Source organism: Podarcis bocagei (assembly GCF_964188305.1).
Source record: "Podarcis bocagei genome assembly, chromosome: 4".
Classification (NCBI taxonomy): domain Eukaryota; kingdom Metazoa; phylum Chordata; class Lepidosauria; order Squamata; family Lacertidae; genus Podarcis; species Podarcis bocagei.
This window is the reverse complement of record NC_138128.1, coordinates 6,950,609-6,972,642: the sequence shown is the minus strand read 5'-3', so window position 1 is coordinate 6,972,642 and position 22,034 is coordinate 6,950,609. Positions and strand designations below refer to the sequence as shown.

Genomic DNA, 22,034 nt, shown 5'->3' with positions numbered 1-22,034 from the left:
CAAAGCTTTCTCTAATTGCGGTTACTAACGTCCATAACCTGTTAAAAGGTGATTGATTTATTGCTCAGATAAATCTTGGCGTCCAGCCCGCTTCGGCTGTGCAACTCCTGGCCAGGCCTCGGACTTCAAAGGCCACATTCCGATGCTCTGAGCAAAACGCAGAGATCAGCAGCGGTAAGAGAAAGCTTCAAAAAACTCCAGTGCTTGCTTCAGTGTGCTCAAATAAAGTCCACTCAGGATCTTAGCAGCTAAAAGCAGTTTTATTTACAACAGACTATCCATTGTCGAACAGCATCGTGAAAACACGTCCACTCTCCTCAAAAGCGAAAGTAGAGAGTGAGAACAAAGACTTGAGAGACTCGGAAATGACGCAGAGTCTCCCCCCTCCCAACAGTAGGCAGGGCGTACACTCTGAGCTGTTTAACCCTGTAAGCTCAGGTTCCTGGCTGCACCAAAGGTTGTAAAATCACACCATGTGAGGGATCCCTAGTGTGCAGGGCATGCAGCAAGGTTCAAAGGTGCAGGTTTCCCGGGGTAAAGAGGGTAACCACAAAACCTTTTGAGTTGGTTCACACAGACCTTACAGGACCCATGAAGTGTGAGAGTCTGGGTGGGGCCAGGTATCTGCTGACAGTGGCAGATGATTTTTCTCAGAATTTATGGTGTTTCTCTCTCAGGACGCAGAGGGAGGCGGCGCAACTCATCCAGGATTGGGTTGCGGAGGTGGAACTAAGGTTCTCCACCAAGGTGCAAGAGTTCAGGAGCGACCGTGGGTCACAGTTCACTGGGTCTGCTCTGAAGGAGTTCTTCAAGGAAAAGGGAATTCGTCACCAGGTGACGGGTGCAAAGTCTCCTCAAGAGAGAGGCGTGGCAGAGCACAGGAGTGAAGCACTGGCTGAAGCTGTCAGGGTTTTGCTGTGTGACTCTGGGCTGCCTCAGAGCTTTTGGAGTGAAGCTTGGAAATTTGCCAGCTTTGTTTTTAACAGGTCCTACAATCACGATGTAGGTGACACACCGTATTTTCTGTTGCACAAGAGGAAGCCACAGGTGCATTTCTTCCGTTCGTTTGGTTCCAGGGCTTCAGTGCCGATACCAACAGCGCAACGGAAGGAGGGTGGTCCAAGGTACCAGGACATGATCTTCTGTGGTTATGATCCTGCAACAAATGGGTGGAAGTTTGCATACCCAGAGGGTGATCAGACCAAGCTGCTGGTCAGCAAGCATGCTGAGTTCTTTGAGCAGGGTGGTTGGTCACAGCCTAAGGTTAGTTCTGATTTTCTCTCAGAATGCTTGTCCAATTCTGAGGGGGAGGAAAGGGAGGAAGAAAGGGAGGAAGGAGAGGCAGAGGCGGAGCCTGTTGCTGAAGACCAGGTCTCTGATGAGGGTCAAGCACAGGGGTGGGTTTCTCCACAGGTTAAGAGGGAACCCAAAAGCGAGCCTTCATCTCCTGTTAGCCAAGTGCAGAAGGCCCAAAGACGCAGCAAGTCAGAGGGGGAGTCCTCTGTGCTGTGAGACACACTTGCTGACCCCAGTGGGTCAGGAGGAGCGCCCGAGGTTGTGCTCCGGCGGTCAACTCGGACCACAAAGGGGATTCCACCTGAGAGGTTTCAGGTCACCAGTGCGTGGGTTGGTTTCGTACAGTGTGATTCTGGGAGTGTGGAAGGGATTCAACAATTGCCTGGGATAAATGCCAGTGGGAGGCAAAAGGCAATGGGAGGTGAGTTGAACTCAAAGAGGTCTGTAAACAGAGGTTCACAGTTTCCCTCAGGATTCGAGACGAGAGGGGGTGTTGTTGGTTTCAGAACTCACAGGGTTAAGGAGTTCTGTGTGACGTCTCTTTCCTGAGGCGTGGTTAGAAACACTTAAGGGAGTGGTTTGACTCTGAGTGTTTCAGTCTGCTCTCTGGGACGCTATGAGAGAGGGAGAATGTGTCAGTTCTCGCCAGGTCTGAATTTATGCTGTTAAACTTCATGATTAAAGGCTAAGAAGATAAGAAGGCCTTTGTGTCTGCTCTGAATTTATTACCCACACAGTTTGCAATTGCTTCTCACCGCTGTGTACTCTCTGCTATCAGCCAAAGAGGCAGAGGAGGATTTTTGGATCGGCACGGACAGTTTGCAAGCTGCGCAAGGGGAAGCGTGCCAGGCTCCATGTTTGTTTTTCTTGGCACTCAAGGCACTTTTGGCCTCTCGGCTGCCATAGAGGGGAGGGGGAAAGGGTGTGAGAGTAAGAATGGGGATGCAAAGGAAGTTGTCAAAAAGGAGGGAGTAAGGAGGCATGGGGATAGGGATGAAGATGAAAACAGGGGCATGAAAGGACCTGAAGAAATGGAGAAGATGGGGTGAAGGGGAAAATGGATGCAAAGCAGAGCTGCAGAAGATAAGAGAGAAGTGGCTTCAGAAATGGAGCTGCAAAGGTGAAAAGTGACCTCAGTAGTTGCATGGGATGAGATGGGAAGGGAAGGGGAAATGCTAGGGGGTTCATGTGTCAGGAGTGGCCAAGGGGTCGCTAAGTGGAGGAAGCAGGGGTGGAGCCCCTAATATGTTCCTATTTTCTTATGTCTTGCAGCGGGGAACAGCACAGAGTTTATAAGGATGGGGATGTGTTGAGGTCCCTATTGTAGACTCTTGATTGAGCTCTTTGACTCCTTCTGGCAGCTGAAAACTGAATGCCCTCAGCAGGCTGGTCAGGAAGATGAAGATTTCGATCTTTGCCAGCTGCATTCCCAAACATATGTGAGACCCTGAGGATGGGAAAAGTGAAAGACAACAAGTGAGCAAGAATTTACTTTCCCATGTTCATTGCTTTGTAGTTATAAACATTCTCCTTAATACTTTGGAAAACTAGACATAGATAGGATAGCAAAATCATCAAGGCTCCTGTCAATTTCCCAGCCTGGTCAGTGCTAACCTTTCCTTCTTCTTGTTATACTTATGTTTTGTTCTGTAATTTGAAGTTCCCTATCTCATATCAAGGAAGATACACTGAGGAAGGGGATGGACTGAAAATGAAGGGCTAGAAACTGGGGAAAGAGGGTCTAGGTCCCAAGTGGGAGCTGGGAGGGCTCACTTTTCTGTGTGCAGGATAAGGGTGAATATTTAATTTTGATAGAGGTAATTTGCTTTTCTTCTTTTCTTTCTTTTCTTCCTTTCCTCATCTTTTTTCTATTTCCCTTTTTAGATTGGCAAGATGTTTATTGTGTCTCATATATAAAACTTTCAATAAAACTTGACTTAAAAAAATGAAAGGAAAACTTTTGTCAACTGTCCAAATCAGCAATGCAGAAAGGGGTTAAGAGCATAAAGTAATTTTCCTGTCAGACTTACCTCACATTGGTAGGAACTAGATTTCTGCATGCTGTAGGGAAAAGCACATGAATCTGACCTTTGGAGAATTTGTAAGTTAGCAGTGATGATGTCTGCTGAATTTCTGCAGGAATAATATGTGAAGAGAATCAGAACTTACAGGGTTAAACAGTTCTGAGTGACGTCTCACATTCTGAGGCATGGCTATGTTTCACATACGGGAGTCTTTCTCTCTGTGTGAGTTCTCTTTCGGTTTTGACCGAGAGGCGAAAGGATGGCTGTTTTTTTGCCGGGCTAATTTATGATGGTTTTCTACATGATTAAAGACTGTTGGAGATAAGCATGAAGCCTGCGTACAGTCTGATCAAAACATTCTCTGTTCACAAATTGACCATCCTTGTCCAATAAATGATTTGGGTTGAACTCTTCAGGTGTCTCCCATTGTGTGGGATCAAGAAGAACAGAGCGTAGATCGGGAACAATAATAGTCCCCTTCAAATAAGAAACAAGTGACTTGGAATGCATTCAGATCAAAACATTTCTGGATTGTCCCACACTATTCCAAGACTAATCATTGCAGAGACATGTGTGATATATATATATAGAGAGAGATGATAGATAGATAGATAGATAGATAGATAGATAGATAGATAGATAGATGATAGATAGATGATAGATATATTGGGTGGGTGTATTCTTCACCTTGAAAAACTTTCTGAATAGGCAGGAACACAAGAGGAATTTCCCCCACCTCTTTTAAAATGAAAGCTCACAACCAGGCTGAGACCTCTGGATACTTCAGGCTCCTCCCCTGCCTCAAATGCCCCATGGAATGGCACTTGCCAATGGTGAAACATGTCTGCAGATGGAGCTCCTGCTCTTGCCCTTCAGATTTTTGACTAGACAGGAAGTTCCTGTATGCCTGGCAGCATCTCTCAATATGCAACCTTCTGCTGCTCTTTGCTCTTGGGCTACAGGAGTGCAGCTGTATCACACTGTTATACCTTGGGAATGAGAAAACCACGCAGCTTCAAATCCTTTGTACATTGCCTAGGGAACCCCAAAAAACTGATGTATTTAAAGCGCTGCATTTCATGAATCACAGCATTGGTGTAGGGCAGTTTCTTCTTATCTTGATAGCAGATTGAGTGAGCAGAACCTATGACATCTTCTATTTCCTTGTGCATTTTATCTGAAGAGAATGATGGAAACAGAAGGTTTATTGTGAATACTGCATTTTATTTCAGATGGACATTTAATTCCCTTGAACACATTCCATAAATCTCTTTGAATGAGTCCCAGTTTCTTGCATTTTCAGCTCACCTGGTCCTCCAAAGAGCTCAAGTCTGTGTACGTGGTTCTTCCCCACTCTAGATCCCAGGTGTGAAATCTTTAAAAGTGAAGCTTATCTCAGATGTTTGTGGTGGCTGGATTTGCTGAAGGGCTGGGATCAAAGGCTATCTGTAATGTGTGTGTGTGTGTATTCTCCATCCCTGGCTCTCAATATTTCCTACTTAGTTTCATTAATCCTCATTTCCTCACCTGATCTTTGGCTAATGTTATGCATGTAAAGGTAAAAGTAAAGGACATCTGGATGGTTAAGTCCAGTCAAAGGAAGGAGATGAAGGAGCCAGTGTTTGTCCACAGATAGTTTTCTGGGTCATGTGTCCAGTAGCACCTTAGAGACCAACTAAGTTTGTTCTTGGTATGAGCTTTCGTGTGTATCTGAAGAAGTGTGCATGCACACAAAAGCTCATACCAAGAACAAACTTAGTTGGCCTATAAGGTGCTAATGGACAATATATATATAAATTGCAGCTGCATTGGCTCCCAGCGGAGTACAGGGTCAGATTTAAGGTGCTGGTTTTGACTTTTAAAGCCCTTCACCGCCTAGAACCCTTGTAACTACGGGACTGCCTCTCCTGGTATGCCCCACAGAGGACCTTAAGGTCCATATATAGCAACACCCTAGAGGTCCCGGGCCCTAAGGAAGTTAGATTAGCCTCAACCAGAGCCAGGGCCTTCTCAACACTGGATCCGGACTGGTGGAATGCTCTGTTTCCTGAGACAGAGCCCTGCGGGATCTGATCTCTTTCCGCAGGGCCTTTAAGTCAGAGTTGTTCCACGTGGCCTTTGGCTCAGAAAAATAATAATAATAATTTATTATTTGTACCCCGCCCATCTGGCTGGGTTTCCCCAGCCACTCTGGGCGGCTTCCAACAAAGATGAAAAATACACTAAAATGTCACATATTTAAAACTTCCCTGAACAGGGGTGCCTTCAGATGTCTTCTGAATGTCAGGTAGTTGTTTATCGCTTTGACATCTGATGGGAGGGCATTCCACAGGGCGGGCGCCACTACTGAGAAGGCCCTCTGCCTGGTTCCCTGTAACTTGGCCTCTCGCAGTGAGGGAACCGCCAGAAGGCCCTCGGAGCTGGACCTCAGTGTCCGGGCAGAACGATGGGGGAGGAGACGCTCCTTCAGATATACTGGACCGAGGCCGTTTAGGGCTTTAAAGGTCAGCACCAACACTTTGAATTGTGCTCGGAAACGTACTGGGAGCCAATGTAGGTCTTTCAAGACCGGTGTTATATGGTCTCGGCAGCCACTCCCAGTCACCAGTTTAGCTGCCGCATTCTGGATTAGATGTAGTTTCCGGGTCACCTTCAAAGGTAGCCCCACGTAGAGCGCATTGCAGTAGTCCAAGCGGGAGATAACCAGAGCATGTACCACTCTGGCGAGACAGTCTGCAGGCAGATAGGGTCTCAGCCTACGTACCAGATGGAGCTGGTAAACAGCTGCCCTGGATACAGATTTGACCTATGCCTCCATGGACAGCTGTGAGTCCAAATGACTCCCAGGCTGCGCACCTGGTCCTTCAGGGGCACAGTTACCCATTCAGGACCAGGGAATCCTCCACACCTGCTCACCTCCTGTCCCCCAAAAACAGTACTTCTGTCTTGTCAGGATTCAACCTCAATCTCAATAATAAGTTTGATTCCTTCCCCCTCTTTCTTTTTCCTTTCTCCTCCTATGAACAGATTGCTCCCTAATTGTTTTAATGTTGTATCTTAATCTTTTAAATTGTATTTTAATCAACTTGTTTTTATTATTGGTTGTTAGCCGCCCTGAGCCCGGTCTTGGCTGGGGGGGCAGGATATAAATATATATATATATTCTGGTGCAACTGGACACCATGATGAGTGCCAGAGTGCATGGAAACGGTGTTTACCTTCCCACTGCAGCAATACCTATTTATCTACTTGCACTGGCATGCTTTCAAACTGCTAGGTTGGCAAAAGCTGGGACAGAGCAACGGGAGCTCATCCTGTCACACGGATTTGAACTGCCAACCTTGTAATCAGCAAGCACAAGGGGCTCACTGCTTTAGACCACAGCGCCACCCGTGTCCCTCATGTAATGGAGCACAGAGAGGCAGGAGACCCTTGGGGTCCTTTCCAACCCTACAATTATAGGTTCCATAAAAGTGGGGGGGGGGGGGAGAATGATCTTTCCAGACATGTAAGTCAAAAACTTTTAGCTTATTTCAATAACATTTGGCTTCCAAAACTTACATCATAAGCTCACTTTTAACTCTTTCCAATATGAAAGCTTTAAAGAATTATGCTCCACCCTAGTGATCAAAAGAATTCCTGGCTCTCCTCTCTCACCTTGGATATCTGCATGACTTGCCAGGAGAAGAAGTGCCCATTTCAGAGAACCGGTGGTTGTCTCTGTCCCTGCTGCAAAGAGGTCAAAAATGCACTGGGCCAAGTTTTCTTCATCATAGGTGGACTCTGGGTCATTCCTGCTCTGGTGTTGAAAATGGGAAAAGTGACATGTCATTTACATGTGTTACAATTTGTTCTTCAGCGCTTACTTTATTTCCCCCCCCCCCACACACACTTACTACCATACCACCCACACAGGCATCATGAGGGGTGTCCTCTTACACCGCCTGAGGTGAAATGAGAAGATGTTGTCACCACCGCTGTACTGTTGCTGCTGCCTGCTTACCTGGGTTGCACAGCAGTGCCCACAAAGTGGCAACAGCAACTGGCGACTAGGTGAGATCTTGAAAGATTTTGGTGAAATCTTGCCAGAAGCTGCCCCTTTTGCTTCTACACTAGCGGCTGGCTAGGCAGCACATCCCCAGAGATGCCTCCTGTTGGCATTCCACTGCCCAAGGCAGCTGTCACAGCCTGCCTCATGGATGGGCCGGCCCTCTGCTTCATAGCTGGTTATGATAAGAAACCCCCACACACTCTCCTCTGTATATAGCAGTAGCTGCTGGTGCTAGATTTCAGGATATGTGGATGGGCATAGTAATCCAATACTGACATGAAGAGAGGGATCAAACAGAAACTCTGGCAGCAGATATTCAAAATGTGTGCTACATATTTCACTGCCTAATGGTCACCACCATATAATAGTCAAGCTCCTTTTTTTCAAGCCCTAAAATCAGTTCCAAAGAATTCACCACATAATAGTCACCGGGCATTCGAAGCGTGCATGAATTTGCCTTGCCCCAATTTGAATTACCTTTTACCTTTATCTGTTCATGCGTATTCCTTGAATCCTAATCACACCAAAAAGAGTTAGTAACAAGTAATAAGCAATATAAACATAATTATGTTTGTTAATAAAAACACTTTCCTGCCTTGGTTTTTCACCAAATAATCGTCACCTCCCCTTTTTTGAAAGGAATAATAGGCATAAAAATGTGACAATTATGGTGATATATGGTATTTAACACTAAACATATTTCACCATTCGTTTGTCATCATGATAAGCATTGCTCAGAGAGTGAAAGATGAATTGACATTTGGCCTTTCTAGTATATGAAGATAGATGAGACAGGGATTTGAAGTCATACTCTAGTTTAAGAACATTTTGTTTAGGATTTTCTGTTTTCTCAGTCCACATTTGAATATCAGATGAACATCAGTCCAAAGAAATTTATGTACAGAAGGAATGCTCCAAAGCCAGACCCCTTAACACACTTCAGTTTCCAGTCCTTTAAGCTCACATTTCCTAGCCATTTCTATAGATGCTTATGGATGGATGTCAACCCACTTTAGCAACTAAATTGAATATGAGAAATATTTGGGGGGAACTCAATGCCATTTTCAACTGAGATTCAGGAAAAAAAGATGCTGGTTTCCAGGCAAGAGATTAGTATTCACTTATAACAGGGAATGTAATGATTCATTGGATGAGCAGTATTTAGCTTCAAAGCAGATACTTACTTTCTCCATCTGAAGCAGATAGAAATCAATGAGATCCTGTGGATCATGCAGAGACTGATTCTCCTTATGCTTCTCTATCTCCTCCTTTGCAAATGAAAGCACCATCTCTGAGCAGGACAAGGCCTTCTTGTGGGGCCCTGGGAGATGTTTCATGAGCCATGGGAGAATTTCACAAAGCTAAAGGAAAGATAGCAGAAATCCTGCCATTACCATGAGGAAGCTTCGTCACACCGTTTGTGCTTTGGATTGGCATTTAAAAAAACATGATCTGCATTATTCTTCAGGGCTAGCATATTAATTTCTCACTAAGATGGAAGGTTTCTATCGCTTTTCTGGAATCTCACAATGATTGGGTTCTGTGAATTATCCCTAGCTGAAAATGTAAAAGAAAACCATGGCTCACAATATTTTCCCAGCTCCCAGGCATCATTCCAAAACTGGGCACAATCAGAGGACCCTTCCTGGAACAATTTAGTGGCCTTTTATGGTAGGTGGGTGTGGGGGGAATTCAAGTAAGTTCACATTTAAAAGCAAATTTGCCTAATACACAAATGGAAAGACAGCCATCGTTCAAAATGTACACTTCTCCATTTTTTAATTTTTAGTTGTATTTATTAAATCTTCCAGTTTGCCAGTCAAGTAATTCTTATCTTTCATTACAAAAAACTAAACCTTGAAGAAGGATGTTTTTTCTCGTTCCTTGTTTTCTCTTTAAAGATCAATTACTTACATTTTCTGAATACATAAGGAACTAGAAAATTAAAGTTGGACTGATATAAAGCAACTGATATAAAACTGAGATATGAAAGCTGGAAGTGAGGAGGCAGAAAAAGGTCCTCCTTTCCTTCCATTCTGCAGTTTTAATCTGAAATTTTAGGCTTAGTACTGTGCCCAGAGCTCAGAAGCTGCTCACACTAATAAAATTCCTAATTGCAAAATGCACCCTGAACGCTGATATAAACTTTCCTGTAGTCTGCCAGTCAAGTGATGCTTACAAAAATGGAAATGCAATGAGAAATTATTACTTACAGAAATCAATGTAAAAAGTTGCCATCTCAGAACAATGTTTACTTGCTTCATATCCTTGATTGTTCATATCCTTGCTTGTAAGGGCTGCTTAGTCTCTCTAAAGCAAAGAATTACAAGATGATGCAGAAAGGATTCTGGGTACAAATTGGAGAGAATTTAGAGGGAAAATCTATGAAGCTTCTGGTAATGCTATTGGGAAAAGAATAGAAGTGGTAGAAATGGAAGTTCTTTTCTTTTTCTCTTGCTAGATTTCCTTACAGGAAATGCGATTGCAAGATATACAACTGGGTATAAAATAATGAATATACAAGTAAATAATTATGGATTATTTTAAAATAAAAGACTACAGAGGAGAGTTTCCTGTGAAAATAAAAATGAAGGATTTATTGTTTTTAAACATGGAAGAATGGTTGGATTTTTTTGGGGGGGAGATAAGGTCATCATGCAAGATTGGAAGAGTACTATTTGACCCACTTCCATCTGTCTCTTGAAGTCTGCAGTTTCAACTACGGGAGCTGCCACCAGCTGTAACTGTTCCAGTTTCAGAATATGCCTCAGCCCGGTGTCTGACTCCCCCTCCAGATACTCCAGCTTCTGGGGCAGGACGTCCGCCCTCTGGTTCTGGTGCCCCGGCATGTATCAGATTCGGAAGTCGAAAAGAGCAAAAAAGCCTTGCCAATCTAATTTGCCTCTGGTTCAGATGCCTCGCCATTTGCCAGTATTCTAAGTTCTTGTGGTCCATGTATCTCCACTTAGTGTTGTGCTCCTTTGAGGAAATGTCTCCACACACCCAGCGCTTCTTTTAGGGCAAGCAATTCTCTCTCCCAAATGGTGTAATTCCGTTCTGAAGCATTCAACTTTAGGGAGTGGAAGGCACACGGCCTCAAATCTCCGTTATGGTCTTCTTGTAGCAACACAGCTCTTATGGCACTTTCTGACACCCCCGTCTCCACCACCATCGGCCGATGTGGATCTGTGTGGTGCAGGTACTCCTCTGCTGCAAACGTCTCCTTGAGCTTCTCAAACGCATCTTGTGCCTCCTCTGTCCAGAAGAATGGCTTCTTGCTCCTCAAGCAGTCTGTAAGGAAAGCCATGAGCCAAGAATAATTGGGCACGAACTTGTGGTAAAAATTAGCAAAGCCTAAGAATCTCTGTAAGTCTTTCTTAGTCTTTGGCTTCTGCCAAACTAACACCACCTGCACCTTTGCTAGGTCCATGTACACCCCTTCAGGAGAGACGTGATAACCCCAAATTCTACCCCCTTGACTACATTGGGCCAGAGATTTTGGTTATAATATACAATATGATGAATGGTCAAAACTATGGAATGAAAGACTAAAATTTACGGCATGTACTGCGTTAAAGGAAAATGTGATGAAAATGGTATATAGATGGTATATAACGCCAGTAAAACTAGCTAAAATGTATAAAACATGTAATAAGTGTTGGAAATGTAAAGAAAAAGAAGGGACATTCTATCATATGTGGTGGGAGTGTAAAAAGGTGAGAGGCTTCTGGGAAATGATATATAATGAATTGAAAAAGATGTTGAAATATGTGTTTATTAAGAAACCGGAGGCCTTCTTATTGGGATTGGTAGGAAATGAGATAAGTAAGAAAGACCGTATACTTTTTCAATACACAGTTACAGCAGCGAGAACACTTCTGGCCCAAAAATGGAAACAGGAAGAGTTACCGACGGTGGAAGAATGGAGACTGAAATTGACTGATTATGCAGAACTGGACAAACTAACAGGGAAGATTCGGTATCAACGAGACCAAAAGTTCATTGAGGACTGGGGAAGATTTACAGATTATATGAAAGGCATATGTGATGAACAGATAATGTTTGTCAGTTTTCAAGAGACTCTGTGAAAAACAGAGGAATATTGTTAAAAAGAAAATAAGAAGAGGGAAGGAGATATCTAAAGGCAATACTAAGTTAAGAAATGCGTTAATAATATTGACGTAAACGAAAGATCGGCAGAAGAGCTGAGGGAAGTCAAAAAAAGAGGAATGTGTGATAAAATGTGAATTGATTGTATAAAAATGATTTGTTTGTTTGTTTTTCTTTTTTTCCTTTTTCTCTTTTGTGGAAAATGAATAAAAATATTTAAAAATAATAATAATAAAGATATAAAAAATATTTTTAAAAATTCCACCTCCTTGACATGAAACTGGCACTTTCCCAATTTCGCCTAGAGGCGGTGTGTCCTTAGTCTATGCAGCACCTCCGTCACGTGTCGCACATGCTCTTCTGGGTTCTCAGAGTAGATCAGCACGTCATCTAGGTAACACAAAACTGTATTGTCCAATAAATCTGCCAGTACATGATTGATAAACACCTGCAATGTGGCCGTGCCCGATTGTAGACCAAAAGGCATAACTAAGTATTCACAGCTTCCAAATCTGGTATTACGAGCCATTTTCCACTTGTCCCCTTGTCTCAAATGTATCAAATTGTATGCCCCCCTCAGGTCCAGCTGGGTAAAAAATTTCACCGACCGTAAACTCTCCAGCAGGTCACCAATATGTGGCAAGGGGTTTTGACTAGGAATCATGAGGCTGTTGGTTTTTCTGTAGTCCACCATGAGACGTCTTTCTGCGGTGTCTTGTTCACAAAGAACACAGGTGACCCACCAGGTGCTCATGACAGCCTAATAAACTCATGTTCCAAGTTCTTCTTCAGAAACTCCCGCAAGTTGGCTAATTCTGCTTCTGACATGGAATATAGATGAGGAGTTCAGCCCTTTCTGTGTCCCCTGTTTGCATTTCTCCATCTTCTCCTCTGAGTGACCCCACTGTTTCTTTGTTCTTCCTTTTGCTACGAACATACCCATAAAAACCTTTTTTGTTGTTTTTAACCTCTCTAGCAAGCCTGAGTTCATTCTGTGCCTTAGCTTTTCTGACTTTGTGTCTACACGTGCTGGCTATTTGTTTGAATTCCTCTTTGGTGGTTTCCCCCCTTTTCTACTTTTTGTACACATCCTTTTTTAATCTTAACTCAGTTAAAAGTTCTTTAGATAGCCACCCTGGCTTCTTTAGGCACCTTCCATGTTTCCGTCTCATTGGTATTGCCTGAAGTTGTGCTTTTACTATCTCCCTCTTAACAAACTCCCAGCCATCATGAACTCCCTTTCCTTCTAGTATTACTGTCCATGGGATCCCACCCAGCACTTCCCTAAGTTTTATGAAGTCGGCTTTCTTAAAGTCAAGAAATTGAGTCCTAGTATGCTTGGCTGCTCCTTTCCGCTATATAGTAAACTTCAGAAGAGCATGATCACTCGCACCTAATGATCCTTCCACTTCTACCCCACTAACCAGGTCATCAACATTGGTTAGGACCAGATCTAAAATGGCTGTTCCTCTTGTTGCTTCTCCCACTTTCTGGAAAATGAAGTTGTCTGCAAGGCCAGTGAGGAATCTGTTTGACCTTATGCTCTTGGCTGAGTTTGACATCCAACAAATATCAGGGTAATTGAAGTCCCCCATTACTACTATTTCCCTTCTTTTTGCATGCTTGGCCATCTGTTCCAGGAAGGCATCATCTATGTCCTCTGTTTGGCTTGGCGATCTATAGTAAACTCCCACAATGAGGTCACTGTTATTCTTCTCTCCGTTAATTTTGACCCAAATGCTCTCACTTTAGCTTTGAGGTTCTAAATCTTGGATTCTTTCTAGGTTGCCTGGTCAGGTTCAACTCTCTTTCTCTAAGGGCTTTTTGCTTTCCTCAGAGACATCAGCAGTACTCTCTGTTTTTATATGCTCAGTTATTGAAAACAAATAAGCAACAAGGGATGTGATACCATATGACCATGTGCAAATAGCCTTGGAATGTAATTGCAAGTCCTGTAATACAATTGAACACTATAATCATTCTTATATGGGTCACACAAATGAGACAGTGCTTGATGTAGTTACTATGCGGAAGCTGAGGCTGGGGAAGAAAGGCATGGAGCACCAAATAGCAGAGGAGGCCCATCAGCTCGTGGAAGTTTTGCACGTTTGCACGTTCAAAGGGTATGTGATGCTAAGTGATGGTGCTGAGCAGGCGTATGAACATATATTTGTTTACTACCTCTGTCCATTTTTGAAAGGAATGTGATATGTTTTTCTTGGTTCCTAATGGAGATCCCAGCAATTTCTCCTGGCCACCATTAACTCCCACTCTCAGTACGAACAGGAGCAGCCGAGCTAACATTAGTATAACTTTATTTTGCAGGACAACCACTTGACCCCTCCATGGCCATGGCTAATTCAGTCTCCAACGTGATATGTCCTGTGGCTTTTGGACACTGGTTTGCTCTTGAAGATGAATGGTTCCAGAAGCTGATGGAAGCCATGGATTTTGTCATTAAAAAATCAAGTAACTTTTGGCATATCGTGAGTAGTTGTTTTCATTTCTCCTAAACCAAACAGGTCCCCCAGAATACCACAAATCAGGGCCTTAATACCACCAATCAATATTTTGGAATCCATTATGATAGAGGATAGAGGGTTGAAGAAGTGACATCAGGTTTAAATTGATCTGAGATAAGGGCCACTTACGATCTCTCCGCCTGCTCAATTTCTTATGATTATCATTGAGATAAAATAAAATAAAAAGCATGAGTAAGAAGACTTTGTCCACCACAGAAGACTCTTTGGAGGAACGATGGGATAAAAATGGAACAATGACCTTCAGAACAGGTCATCTAGAGCTCACCAAAGGGGACAGAGGTGAGCAAAATAATCTTTTCACTAAGGGAATTACATACTTTTGTTGCCATCATGGAAAACTAAATGTGTCTACTCTCTACTGACTTAGCAGTGGCAATGATGATGGTGCCTATAGTGAGGCCCCTGCAGCCAAAACCTTGGCTGGAATTTTTTTAATGAAAGAGAGACTTGCAACTTAAGCACTGTCCCTACTGCTAAGGAAAGCAGCTCCCTCCTGTATGACCCAACTAAACTCCTTTTCCAAACTTAAGTTCCGTTCTCCACATTTCTTCATCCCTTCCGGATCTTTTTAAAAAAAGTACTCATGAAACTTCATCAGCATTTTAGTGCTAATTTCTCCTAATGCAAACACATGTGTGCAATTTTGCCAGAAGCAAGGCCTATGTGTTATTTTCAGTATTGTATGCATTTTTAGGCACACATGACCATATCATTTGCATTTTCATTTTTGTACGCATCACTTGACTGGGAAACTACAGACAACTTTATATCAGTGTTCTAGGCACACGTGAAACAAGGAATTTCATTAGTGTGAGCAGTTTCTGACTTCTGGACACAGTTCTAAGCCTAAAATTTCTGATTAAAACTTACCTTGAGGTTACCAAGGTTAACAAATGTAACTTTCTATATGAAAAAAGAATAAAATATTATTACAGAAAAAAGACAGACCACAGCATTCATTCACAGCAGCCTCTCAACAGGCACTAACCTCCATGCCCTATACAATCTTTTTCACTCAAACCAGAAGCACTTATAAAAAACAAATTATAAGCTAAAATACCAAAATCTTCTTAAAGGATCTCTGCGGTAAACTAGGGTTGCCATTTTTTAGGAAATTGTTGAGCTTTTTCCATTGGGTTGCCATACATCTCAGTGTTCCTGACATTTTGCCGATTCCTGTCAGGACATGTCAGGAATTTTCCTGATGTATGGCAAGTTTACACTAAGTGCTAATCTCCAGGTAACACTCTCTCCAAGATTACAAGGGCAGGGCTGTGAAATCAGCTTCAGAGTGTCATTTAGAAAGCCGTGAAACTAATTTCACTTGGAAATGAAGTCTTGCTACCACTTACAAGTTGACCCATAGAAAATACAACGTTTTATGTTGCCTTGTGTTTTCCCCTGATTTCACATAGCTACCCATGCTGCCATTATCCTACTTTGTATGGTTTTGTGCTTTTCAGTATTAATCAGAATCTTGCCCCTTAATACTAGTTTTAATGTGTGTCGTTCATAGCTGCTTGTTGAAGGGCACATCTCCAAAACACATTATGTAACACAAGAAGCTGAATTAATAAAACAGCTTATTACAGTATGTTCTTGATCTTGTCTTCCTTTCGTTCTATTGCATGTTGCAACTGTTGGGAAACTGCCAGGGAGATATAGTCCATCATGGCCCAAGCCGGCTGCCGGACATCCATCGATCTCCCGTAGACAGGCAGATCCAGCAGTTAGCGACACGAAGCCGTTCTGGAAATAGATTGCCACATTCCAGAGCTTGTGCACACTGTTCTTTATCTGCAGAAACACAGGCAGAAAGCTGCACCGCAGAAGAGCATATTTTACAGACTTTATTTAGCGTTGAACAGAACAAAGAAAGACATGACCATTCTGAGTCAGTGGCTCCGACCAACTGGACTGAAATCGAAAGGAATAGCAAACATAAACATCCTGTGAACAGGACATGCGCAGACTCTGTTACTTCACAAAGCCTGCTCCCTTTTAAGGTGGAACGGAAATATCCCAACATCCTCCCCCTTTCCGTGTAACCTGTAGTACCTGTGGTTCAACCCAATTGCGACCTTTGTACATAAACCTTAAGTTGTTCTCTGTTAACAACCTTAGACAACAGATCAGCAGGAATTTCATTTCCTGGCATGTAGGACACCTGAATGAGTCCTTTCTGAATACACTCTCTTGCACGATGTAGCTTAATCTGCAAGTACTTGGTCCTTTGCTTGCAACTCTCGGAGTTCAGCAAAGCCAAACACTATCTATTGTCTTGATACACTTGTACAGGACATTTCACAGACACTCTGATGTCCTTAAACAGTTGCATCAACCATTCACAATCCATGAGTGAAAATGACAGAGCATTGAGTTCTGCTTCACAGGAACTTAGGCTCACTGTTGTTTGCTTCTTGCACAACCAGTCAAACAGGCAGTGGTTGCACATGTAGCATACTCCAGAAGTGCTTGTACCATCCGTGGTGTCACTTCCAAAACTTGCATCTGCAAAGATTTCAAGACCTCCAGTCTTCTGACTGGTGAACCTCAGCCTGTAGTGCATAGTCCCTTTCAAATAGCGGGCTATGCGCTTCAGAGCTTTCCAATTCTGAACCGTAGGATTGTTGGCATGTCTGCTAAGCAGATTACAGCTTACAGCTATGTCAGGTCTTGAACATCTGGCAATGAAATTCAGCTTGCCTAGAATGCATCTGTATAGCGTTGTGTCAGAAAACGCTTCAGCAGTACTGTCTACCTGGTAACCTGTCACCATCGGTGTGTCTGCTGGGTTTGCATCAACCAAATTCAACCTGGTTAATACATCAGCAATTTTCTGTGTTTGGTGTACCAGAAAATTGCCTGCTTGGTCCCTCTCCACCTGCAGAGAAAGATAGTTGGATACCTCACCAAGATCCTTCATGTCAAAGTGCTCCTTCAGCTGAGCTAGGGTGCTTTGATAAAAAGCCTGATTCTTCCAAAACATCAGAAGATCATCAACAAAACATAAACAATACAGTTTGTTTTGCCCCTCCTCCTTGACAAACACACATGGATCAGCTTTGCCCTGGTGAAAACCTAGAGAAAGCAATGTCTCAGTGAGTTTTGTGTTCCAACACCTGGCACTCTGCTTGAGACCATATAAGGATTTCCGCAGTTTACAGACCATTCCCTTCTGTATCTCCATCCCATCAGGTGGAAGCATAAACAGCTCCTCCCCCAAAATCCTGTACAAAAAAGCTGTATTAATGTCATGGTGGGTAACATGCAGTTTCTCCTCCGCAGCAACCTTGAGCATCAGCCAAATGCTCTCATATTTGACTGTGGGTGAGTAGGTCTCGTGGTAATCCTGTCCTGGTACCTGTGAAAAACCTCTGGCAACCAATCTGGCTTTGTGTCTGACTACCTTGCCATTCTGGTCTGTCTTGGCCTTGAAGACCCATTTGCTGCCAACCAGTCTCATTCCTGGGACTACCGGTACCAGTTCCCAAGTTTGGTTCCTGTTCAAGGAATCAACTTCAGCCTTCATGGCATTAAGCCAAGGCTCAGCATCTTTAGAGGTTAACTCCTGAACCTCTTTGAAGCTTGAAGGTTCCCATACCTTCTCTGAGCTACTAAGTACAGCAGTTGCTGTCTTAGCAAACTCATCAGCATACCTCTTTGGAGGTCTGCCTTTGGTCGCCCTTTCAGACCTACGTACTAGACGCAAGTCTTCTGGACTCATCTCCTCTTTCTTAGGAGAAAAGTGACCAATGGTGAACAGTGGTTCTTCCAGTTCATTGTCAGACGCATCAGATGGTCTGACTTAGGCCTTTGCGCTCTTGTATTCTGCTGTGTCATCACTGTCACTGACACCAGCAGCAGCGCCGCCCACTGAACTGGAATCCGAACTCTGATCATCATCATCATCATCATCATCATCATCATCATCATCTTCAGCTGCTTCCTCAGCTTTAGCTGCTTGCTTGACATCACCTTCATCCTTCTCTGGGTAACTCTGGAAAATTCCCACATTTTCCCCCCACTTGGGATTGTACTCAACACTCCTTGTGAACTTAATGGACTTAGAGTTAGTCATCCATACCCTGTACGCACCTTTTTCGTACCCCATGAACAAACCATGTGCCCCACGCTTCCCAAGCTTGTTGGTTTGTGGGGAGTGTACCCACATGTCAGAACCAAAGATTTTCATGTGCTTGATGTTGGGCTTCTTGCCAAACATCTTCTCATAGGGGGTACAGCCAATGGGTGATGACAATCTGCGATTAAATGAGTAAACAAAATTCCCCAGAGCTTCCCCCCAAAACTTATCAGGGAGATTGGCATCATGCAACAAGGTTTTCATCCCTTGCAGCAATGTCTGATTCGCTCGCTCCGCAAGCCCATTCATCCATGGCGATCTGGGCGTTGACATGTCATGCTGGATTCCCTTCTCAGTCAGGAAAGCTTCAAACTGCTGAAAAGTGAATTCCCCGCCTCGATCGGTAAACAAACAGGCAATACATTTACCGTGCACATTTTCCAACCAAGCACAGAATGCCTTAAACTTCGGAAACGCTTGCGATTTCTGTTCGAGCAAAAACACATGAATGTACCTGGAAAAAGAATCAATCAGAACCATGAAGTACCTTGCTCCTCCTAAAGAGGGCACAAGTGGCCCAACCAGGTCCGCATGCACTAGCTGGTAGGGTTTGGAAGCCTGCCTGCTAGACTCCTTGCCTTTTGGAGCAACCTTCACCTTGTTCTCTGCACAAGATACACATTTCATGTGAAATTTACAGGGTTTGATGTTCAAACCCTCAACCACCTCTGGCATCTTGGCCAGTGCCTTCCAAGAGAGGTGACAAAACCTTCGATGTGCATCGTGAATGTAACCTGCATGAAGAACTTTGTTAGTTTGTGCAACACAACAAGAATCAGCATTAGATACAACAGCAGTGTCATCATAAGTTATATGGAACAAACCATCCATAAACTTTGCATGCAAATAGTCCTCTTTGCCTTTACTGATGACACAGACGCTCCTCTTGAAGGAAATCTGAAAACCACGCCCAGTAAGCTGTGGGACACTGAGCAAATTGCTTGCAGCGCCTGGAACATAAAGTACACCGCTGATGGTTGTGTGCAAACTTGCAAGTTTCACAGTCCCTTCTCCTGCGATTTGCAACGTCTTTCCGTCAGCCAGGTGGATCTCACCTTCCTGAGGCTTGAAGGAGATAAACAGGTGGCGATCCTTCGTGATGTGACGGCTCACACCTGAATCGACAATAAATCTGCCTTTGGCTGTTGGAGCAGTCTTTACAGCAAGCAAACCCTTGTTTTCCACCGGTGTGGGCTTTTGCAGCTTGCCCCCCTGCTGCTCCTGGCCAGCAGACGTGCCTTTAGCCTTTGGTGAAGCTGTGCCAGCAAACATAGCCTTGTTTTTCCCTGGCGCGGGCTCTTCACCCTCCCTCTGCTTCTGGCCATCTGCAGGCGTCTGCGTCTGCCTCTGTTTACCTTTGCCTTTCCGGCCTCTGCAAAGGCGATGACCTTGGTTCTCACGAGAACCAGAGCTCTCAGCTGCCGACTCCTTGGCTCCCCCTGGAGGCTGGAATGCTGCCTGGGATGACGTGACGGTCAGCTCCCCCTGCAGCTTGCAACCGGTGCCCTCAGCATCCCTGCATTCACTCGCATTCTGGGAAACAGCTAGGACCTCCGATGCAGACAAACTCTGGGCTGGGATGACTGGCTGGTGAGCAGCTTTCAAAGCATTCCACATCCCATGTGCAGTGGTGTTGCCAGCAAGCATCTTAATTTCCTCAAGAGAGACGGATAAGACTATTACGTCAATGGCCTTCGAATTTTGGCCTTTCCATTTCTCTGTCAGAGGAACCGGAGGGGGCTCAGAAACGGTATGCCACACCCCAAACTGACGCAGCAAACTTTCACACCATTTTGCCCAGGTTTCATAATTCTGCCCATGTAAATTAGGGCACTGAGTGGCCTCTGAAGCTTCAAAAGCGTGGAAAAACTCCATTCCAGCTTTTTACTTGAGCCGTGAGCCTTTATGCCTTCAAAGACTCCTTATCTTGGCAGCTCATTAATCACGAACTCTCTGGCTCGGCTCCCAGGCCAATTAAGCCCTGCCGGAGATCAAAGACTCCTTCCAAGGTAAACAGAAAAGCCAAAAGCCTCCCTCTTTTCTTTCGCTTTTCCCACGTACCTCAAACGCAGTCTGTTGCAGCATTTACTCTCCTGTAGGTGCTGTGAATCTGGGCCCATAACCTTGTTGTTGGGAAACTGCCAGGGAGATATTGTCCATCATGGCCCCAAGCCGGCTGCCGGACGTCCATCGATCTCCCGTAGTCACGCAGATCCAGCAGTTAGCGACACGAAGCCACATTCCAGGGCTCGTGCACACTCCTCTTTATCAGCAGAAACACAGGCAGAAAGCTTGCACCGCAGAAGAGCATATTTACAGACTTTATTTAGCATTGAACAGAACAAAGGAAAAACATGACCGTTCTGAGTCAGCGTCTTCGACCGACTGGAGAAATCGAAAGGAACAGCAGAACATAAAACATCCTGTGAACAGGACATGCGCAGACTCTGTGACTTACAAAGCCTGCTCCCTTTTAAGGTGGAACGGAAATATCCTAACAGGGGATTCCCTGCTCTTTGTTGAGTTTGAGCAAACGCAGCAACAGAAGTGGGTGGGCAGTAAGACCCTGAGGCAGACTGCAGGAAAGCTTCCGCCTTCCCTCTTCCCTCCGCCCGCCCGCCCGATCTTATTTTTGCTTGATTTTTCCCTTTTTTGCCCCTGCGCTCCGGTGAGTCAGCTCCAGGGACCACACATTCGCTCAATAACACGCACAGACATTTCACCTTACTTTTTAGGAGAGAAAAATCTGCGTGTTATAGAGCGAAATTTACGGTACTTTGAGGGGACTTTCATTCATTCCTCCTCACCACTATGAGCTGAATAAAGAGCATGAAATCACTTTGTGACTCTGAGTATATATCAGTTTGTAATGGAGATCCCAGCAGTTTCTCTTGGCCACCATGAAACCCCACTCTCAGTATGAACTGGATCAACTGAGCTAACATTAGTATAACTTTATTTTGCAGGACAACCACTTGACCCCTCCTTGCCCATTGCTACTTCAGTCTCCAACGTGATATGTGCTGTGGCTTTTGGGCACCGGTTTGCTCTTGATGATGAAAGGCTCCAGAAGCTGATAGAAGCCATAGATTTCCCCCTACAATTTGCATATAGCTTTGGTTATGCTGTGAGTAGTCATTCCCATTCCTGCCAAACAGGTCTCCCAAGGGCCTTAATACCACAAATCAGTATTCTGATAGAGGGTTGGAGAAGTGAGATCAGGTTTAAATTGATCTGAGATAAGGGCCACTTACTATCTCACAGCCTGATCCTTTGCTCATGATTATCATTGAGATAAAAAACATGCACCCCCCCCATAAAACAGCAACAAAAGAAGACTTTGTCCACCACAGGAGACACTTTAGAGGGAAGATGGGACAAAAATGGAACAATGACCTTCAGAACAGGTCATCTAGGGCAGTGTTTCCCAACCTTTTTTGGGCAAAGGCACACTTGTTTCATGAAAAAAATCTCAAGGCAAGCCACGCCCCCTCCAGCCAGCCGATTGGCTGGCCAGGAGGCGTGGCCGGATGGGATTCCCCTGCTCTCGCGGGGGCTGAGATGGGATTCCCCGCTCACGTGGGGGCGGATGGGATTCCCCGCTCACGTGGGGAAGGGCGTGATGCCCGCAACCCCACCTCCTGGGGCAGGCCCAGTAGCGAGCGGATGCGCAGGCCAAGTAGCGAGCGGCGATGGGATGTGGGAGCTCGCTCGCTCGCCGTCCCGCGTGTGCTCGCCGCCGCCGCCCCGCCTCTCACCGCCCGACTCGCCCGCCTCCACGGAACACAAGGCAAAGTTCCACGGCACACTACTGTGCCGCGGAACACCGGTTGGGAAACACTGATCTAGGGCCCACCAAAGGGAAC

The 22,034-nt window shown here is 44.6% G+C and overlaps 1 protein-coding gene and 1 long non-coding RNA gene across 2 annotated transcripts in view; both read right to left on the bottom strand.

Moving 5' to 3' along the window:
• The window catches only part of LOC308585203, a 154,966-nt gene that overhangs the window by 25,066 nt on the left and 107,866 nt on the right, over positions 1-22,034 (bottom strand). The window lies entirely within an intron of this gene.
• Positions 3,618-8,765, bottom strand: LOC308586111 (cytochrome P450 2C31-like; the record flags this gene model as incomplete). The annotated part of the gene is made up of 4 exons (XM_081192389.1): positions 8,556-8,765; positions 6,978-7,119; positions 4,310-4,497; positions 3,618-3,797 (listed from the first exon to the last, which is right to left on the bottom strand). Exons 1-4 carry the CDS (start codon positions 8,706-8,708, stop codon positions 3,618-3,620), a joined length of 663 nt encoding a protein of 220 aa, XP_081048515.1. The 5' UTR covers positions 8,709-8,765.